The 7,258-nt window shown below is 28.0% G+C and overlaps 1 protein-coding gene across 1 annotated transcript; it reads left to right on the top strand.

Annotated features, from left to right (window-relative positions):
* Window positions 1–147: 147 nt before the first annotated feature.
* LOC122517068 lies at window positions 148–3,610 on the top strand. The gene is made up of 6 exons (XM_043635399.1): window positions 148–432; window positions 814–1,118; window positions 1,195–1,318; window positions 1,472–1,706; window positions 1,878–2,031; window positions 3,085–3,610. The coding sequence occupies exons 1-6, from the start codon at window positions 166–168 to the stop codon at window positions 3,455–3,457; spliced, it is 1,458 nt and encodes a 485-aa protein (XP_043491334.1). The 5' UTR covers window positions 148–165; the 3' UTR covers window positions 3,458–3,610.
* Window positions 3,611–7,258: the final 3,648 nt, after the last annotated feature.

Here is a 7,258-nt window from a genome sequence, read left to right as displayed (position 1 = left end):
AACAAAATTATTTCAGTTTCTAATTGGTATTGACTCTGTTCCAATCATTTCAAACTTTTCGTTAACACGGAGAAAACTTATTATTATTGATTTTTATATATATTACGATAAAAATTTAAAATGAAATTGATAGTGAATTAGATCAAAGTTTTAACATAAACAATTATGAAGTTTTTAAAGTGTTCTCAAATCGTGCTTCTTTTTCTTACATTAATCAAATTTATATTTGCCGTCGAAAAACAGTGGATAATTGATTTTGAATGGGAGACAAAAGAAAATTGGGATCAATTACCGGAAATTGATGGACACATTATTTTCCCGCTTGAAACTAAACACGCTGTTGGTTTTGCTAAATCAGCTGACTTGAAATTATCTCAAATCGATTTACCGAAGGACGGTTCCTTGGTTTTATTCAGAAATGGTAAATTAGAGGTAAGATTTATATAACAAGATACTTTTTTACGTTAACTATTAAATTAATTATACTTAAATACAGTATTAAATAAATTGTCTAATAAAAATTTAGGATTTTTCATTTTTTTTCAACATAAAAGTGATTATATACGTATCGTAATAAAACTATTATCAATAAAATATACAGAAGAATTGATTATTTCTTCGAAGTCAAATTTTAGAAGTAAATTCTTAGAAAAAATTGTATGTTATTAATACACGTATGTATGTATGTATGTATAACCAATTTTAATTTAATTATACGATTAAAACATTATCGGGCTAAGTATAAAATAATACATATCCTTAGTTTAAATAACAAATAATTACAAATATTAACTAACACTCGAACAATTTTAGTTCAGCTATTCGAAAAATTCGAATAGAAAAATTTCAAAATGGTTGAAAGAGGGCAAATATTTTTGGAGCGATCCTGATAATTGGAAAGGTGGTTCCGAAGCAGCACCGCACATGGAACGAGTACCTTGTCGTCAAGATGACGTTGTATTACCAGGAACCGATGAAACATTTAATATACATTTACCAGCTAGCAAAATTCAAGTTAAATCCGTCAGATTGTCCAATCACAAGTATCCGAGTACATGGTGGGATTGGGAGGAGATGCAAGAAAGAAAAGAATTTTTAGGTGGTTTTCTTAGTGTTAGGTACGTTTCGTTATCTTTCAACGCAAAAAAAAAACAAAAAAAGAATTTCATTTTATCGAATAAAATATGTTTGAAGCTATGGTCAATATGGTTGTAACAATTGTCGTTGTCAAGATGGTTCACTGTACGATTATTTAAAAGAAATATGTGCTATTCAAGGACCTAAATGTGGTTTTGCAGCTTGCGAATATCCATTGCAGGTTTGTATAATTTATTACGATAAAATTTGATAAGTTTTATGACTATGTAAGAAAAAATAACAACATTATTTATTTCTTTACGGTTAGATTCAAAACTTTTTTAAACTAAATGATTTATTATAAAGGTAAAAAAAGACTATATAAATTCCTCAGGTCGAAGGACATTGTTGTCTTTATTGCGGTGGTCGAATAATTATACCAAAGAGAGTTTCATTAGCGATAATCCGTTCTTTAGCCGACGAAGTTCTCGAACAACGAGCAACCAGTATTGCTTGGCATGTTAGAAGAACATGGGCGGGTAATATCGAAGTTCTTATCAAAGAGAAGACTGACTATACAGGTGCCAATACTCTAATAACACTAGAGGATCTACAAACAAAACTTCGTGGTAAGTTACGAGATTAACCTTATTACAATCATTTACGATTTATTTTGGATCAATGAATTTAAACATCGTTTCTTAAACAACGTGTATTTAAGAATAAAAATAATATAATAATATTAATATTTCGTTATATGTCGTTATTTATGCTAAATACTTATGTTTAAAAAATATTAGACGAAAATATAGAAATATTGTATACGGAAAATACCGGTGCACCGTTAAAAGATTCACGATTGGCTGTGATGCTTGGACCATTGTTCGGAGCACCAATAATTATCCTTGTACTTTTATTTGTTGGCTTTTGGTACTTCGATTACTCGATGAGATAGTAAGTAGAAATTACTAAAACTTTTCGTTAACATTAATTCGATAATAATTAATTTAAAAATTCATCAATTATGTTAACAAACGTTAAAGTTAAAATCGAATTAGTTCTTGAAGAAAACTTTCAATTAATTTAACTAACTATTAAGGACACTCTGTCTTTTTAACATTTCCCGCTTATAGAAAGATCCAATGTGGCGTCTAAAAAAAATCCAATATGGTGTCTCGGAGGGGTCCGTATAAAAAAAAAAAGAAAAAAGGAGGAGAGAAATGAAGAGAGATGCACGAAGAAGCTAAAAGAAAAGAAAAAGAAGATGAAAGATACGAATAGAAAAAAAAAAGAGAAAAAGAGATAAATATAGAGTATTTTAATTAGCAAAGTACCGGAAGTGGAAAAAAGCGCATAGAGAAATAGATTACAATCTCATTTACTTTATTTTTCTCTCTTCCTTCTAGCAGAGAGGAGTTAATTTCTTCATTACTATATTTTCTCATTCTCAGCTTTCTCTCTACTATTATTTGCCTTTCACTCTCTCTCTCTCTCTCACTCTCTTTTCTACGGGCAAACAGAGACGAGGCTTGTAACATTTAATTAGCTCGATAGTTAGAATCCGAGTTTTATTTCCCCATCGACAAGTATCAAGTAATTCTAGATAAATCTTGCTAATTTGTCACCTGGAAGAAGAAATTCTCTCAAAATTTTCCAAGTTAAACATTAATCAAACGTATAAAATACAAAAGATTCATTGTCTCATTAATTTTAAACATTGTTAATTAACGAATATTAGAAAGATGGATACTTGTTATTATAATTGCATGACTTTTCTTTCATCGTCTATAATAATTTCTCATACTTTTTTTTTTTAATTATACTATTTATTATTTATCGATTTAAATGAAAATAATAAAACGAAATGATTTTGCAATAATTTTATCAAAAAAAGTTTGGATACTTTTTGTTAAAGATACATTCGTTATTTTTTAACATTGAATAATATTATTTATTGTATTGTCAATTTTTATTAGAAAAATAACAAAAATCTTATTTGTTTTGCAGCGTATTGTCAGAATTATCTGAAGCTTGGTCATCGGTGAAAGATAAATCGAATAAACCGTTTAGTTTTGCACGTTTCGAGAATGTCCTTGAAGGTAATGTGAGAATCGATGATTCTCAAAGAAGAAGACGGGAACATGAGATGAACGAAGAGCTCATTAATGGGGAAGAGGTGTTGGATGAAGAGGGTGGTGGTCCTTCTATTGGTGGAAACTTTGAAAATCCTCTTTACAGGTCAAAAAGGGACAAGAACTTCAGAATAGAGGAACGAGAACTCATCAACGTAGATCTTCCATTAAGCTTGACAAGTTTGAAAAACAGAGTGAAAGATAATACTGATGAGGAGGATGATGATATTCAGATGAATATCGAATAATAAATTCTTACCGTTGTGTTGTTATTAATGTTGATTTCGATCAATTAATAAACGAATATCGTTGTCCCTGCTAATTCAACTTCAAACTAATTAAAAATGAAAATGTCCACTACAACGAATCAGATTTGATCATGTTCTAATTGTACAATACTTTTTTTTTCTCAATACAAAAATAAATGCAAATTGATTTTTTCAATGTATTTATAGAAAAAAAAAATATTATTAAAAATATAATTTGTATTATAAATGATCATGAATTTCTATGGGTATACCATATAACAACATATATATATATATATATATAATACTTGTATAAAAATGAAAAAAAATCTATCTAATTTAAGTTAAATAAATCAAAACGATTGACTTATTTTTTTTAATTTGAACAAATTTTATGATCATTATTTAATTATTTATATCTAAAACAAATTTTGTTCGTAATCGATAAGAATTATTTTCTCCATTATTAATTGTTCAATGAAATTTGACAACTGACAATGAAATGATTTAATTTTGTATTAACTAAAGTATCTCGAAAGGGAAAATTATTTCATTGGATCTGAATGCGACAACCATAATTCGTATTATCGTGTTTTAACACACTCGTTTATTTCTTATTGTCAAACAACATCCATTTGAAGTTGACGAACGGCCGGCACGTGCTAACTCGGTCACGTGGCAAAAATAATATACCATATTAGGCGCGTTTAAGCTCTTACATATAAATATATATATGTAATATAATAGGCTTAACGCAAAAAGAGAAGAGACGAATAGAACCTACCTACATGTATTCGCACGTAGGAAATTCCTGATAAATATACACACACGCACGTACACACACGCACATATACACGTACACATAGAGCACGCAATAGTACTCATTGAACTCACATAATTTTCTTATCCTCTTTATTTTGGCTTGATAATCGCGTGCCAATTAGAAGAATGACTATAAGTCAGAATATTGTAAAATCGCGTTTGAAAAATAATGATTAATAACGGACAACGGTACGAGCTCTTTCTTTCTCTCTCTCTTTCTTTCTTGCTTTCTTTCTCATCGCTATATATATATACATAATCTTTTCTATATAGAAATATCATCTGTATAATTATTATAATATATATATATAAAGCTTTATCATAGAATATATTAAACTCTTTTTGTCGGTAAAATTCTTTCTTTTATGTTAGACTCATTTTATAAAGAAATTTCATTTCGTTTCATTTCATTTCATTTTTTTTTACTACACTCTCGAATATATTTATATATATTATTAACGATTTATATAAATGATCGTTTTTCTCTTATACGTAACACGTCATCGATCAATCATATTGACTCTCTCACATTGACCTTACTTAGCCAATTTTAAATAATGCAATAAATTATTGAAATATCTTTCGTATAATATGATAAAAGCGTTTCACTCGTTTATACACGAATAATTATTACGAAGATTTGAAATCCTTATCAAAAAGAGGTTACCGATGCAAAACAAAAAAATAAAAAGAAAACAACAAATTTTTAACAGAAATAAAAAATTTGTTCCCTCTTGAATTTCCAATGTCTTATTGAATGTATTTATCTTTTTTTTGTTTTTTTTTGTTTTTTCTTTTTTTCTAAGTAAGAGAGAGAACAAACGTTAAAAAGAAATATTAATTTTTTAAACTATTCTTTTTTATACCATAATCGGTATACCATTCTCGCTATATCATTTGGCAGTATCGAAGAACGGAAATAAAGGAAAAAAAAAACTATTAGAAGAAACGATTTCCGCTTCGATTGGTCCCTATACACGATAATTAGATAATGACAATGAATTTATACACCCTCTCTCTCACTCTCTCTCTCTCTCTTTCTTTCTGTCTTCCTTTTTCTTACTTAACAATAACAATAGATAATTCCATTTGACAATTATGAATACGCACATTGGTAACAAAATTGAAATAGAAATCACGGTGTTTCGATACCATACAATCATAATTTACACACGCACACACGATTTCAATAATCAATACTTATAATGCGCATACACATACGTGTAACTTTTTACTTATCATACACCTTATATTATATCCTTAAAATATGAAGAAATAAGATAAGATTCCAACTTCGACGATTTGTTTCTCTTAGAGTTGGCTTATGATTTGAGGTCAGTTTTAATATTGTATACCATAAATACATCATTTTAGTCTTGTAATTAGGCGTTACGATATTTTTTTTTTTCGAGTTTCACACGGACTATGAATTATTTATCTTCACGCACATACACATGAAAATACGAAATTGTCATTTAAGGCGATTAAAACTCGTTTGTAAACATTTCGTATAAAATTTCACCGCGTGTGCATTGATATAATAAGATATTATATCTTTCTTTTCGTATAAATATCTGTGAATTTTTCAGTGGAATATATATATATATATATCTATATAAACTCTTAAAAATTAATTTTATATAACTCGATTGTAGTAGTAGTAGTACACTTTTAACGTGTATGATTACGTTTATGATTTATAAATTTTCTCTCGAATTTAAATATATATATTTTTTCTTTCATAAAGTCTTTTTGGAATGATTCATTTTTTTTTAATTAGCAATTGCACAAAACACTTAAATAAGAACGAACGATATTTAGATATATTTTTTTTTTGTTTTTTTTTTATTTGTTTTATTATTTTTCTATTACGTCGTACTTTAGATAAATGATCTTTATATTATAAAAAAATTATATGGAAAATATATCGGGCATTTCGATCAATCATTTTGTTACTCTTCTTTTTTTTCAATTATTTAATCTTCTCTCTTTATCTATTATATTATTTTTTCTTAATTTATTATAATTTATATGTTTACTCGTTCAATTCATTCAATCCGTCATATTCATACTCGTTTTAAATTCACATTTTTTTCTTCGTATTTTTTTGTTTGTTTTCTTTTTAAATACACATATTTCACACGTGTATATATATATATATATATATAGTTTATTCTCTTCGCAAGTGCCAAGTGACTTCTAAATTATACACAAAAGTGCAGAGTGCTGCTAGTAGTTTCGTTTGAAATATTATAAATATTTGGACGAATTTTTAAAGAATTCTCACCACAATATAATCTTGGCAATCGTATTCGATGTCGCTTTAAGTTCGGTTTCGATATTTCAATTAAAAATACTTCCTTCCCTTCCCTCCCCCCGCTTCTGTCATAGAATTATTTTCTTTTTTTATTTTTATCTCGTTAGAATACCGAACGTAAGATTTAAAAAATGCTTTACAACGAATGACGAATTAAGAAAAGGAAACGCTTTTTCTTAAAAATATAATTGTACTAAAATATACGATATTTGCATCTCTCTCTCTCTCTCTTTCTCTCGATATATATATATGTTTGTTTTTCGTCCTCTGTTTGTTTTGATTACAATAAAAAAAAAAAAAAACAAAACCATCTAAAAAAATACGAAGGCACTGCTGGCTAAATCACGTATTTATATCCAGTTCGAAGATTTATTAAGACATCATAATAGTAATCTATAAAATACTCATCTTATCGTCGTGTGATTTCATTTCACTTCTTGATAATCTTAGGAAGACAATGAAACTCAAGGAACTCGAGACAACAATTTAACATACGATAAATTGTTGCATCTATATTTATTACGATCGCGTACGACGAACTTGTCAGCCACATTTATTCGCAATTCTAAACGGGAAGACTTTTGCGAGTCTAACGAACATAACAAAATTGCACCAGTCCCAGAAACTCAATTTTTAAATCATAAACGCCAAAATATTCTTCC

The sequence above is a fragment of the Polistes fuscatus genome, unplaced genomic scaffold (genome assembly GCF_010416935.1).
Source record: "Polistes fuscatus isolate 324 unplaced genomic scaffold, CU_Pfus_HIC Scaffold2, whole genome shotgun sequence".
NCBI classification, from domain to species: Eukaryota; Metazoa; Arthropoda; class Insecta; order Hymenoptera; family Vespidae; genus Polistes; species Polistes fuscatus.
The sequence above is the reverse complement of the archived record's forward strand: the minus strand, read 5'-3'. Positions and strand labels throughout refer to the sequence as shown.

What these genes read in the sequence shown, in the direction of transcription:
- LOC122517068 (XM_043635399.1), top strand. Translation starts at nt 166, where the DNA reads ATGAAGTTTTTAAAGTGTTCTCAAATCGTGCTTCTTTTTCTTACATTA. An exon ending in TCTACAAACAAAACTTCGTG is followed by an intron (nt 1,707 to 1,877) that starts GTAAGTTACGAG and finishes AAAAAATATTAG; the next exon opens with ACGAAAATATAGAAATATTG. An exon ending in TTCGATTACTCGATGAGATA is followed by an intron (nt 2,032 to 3,084) that starts GTAAGTAGAAAT and finishes TTTGTTTTGCAG; the next exon opens with CGTATTGTCAGAATTATCTG.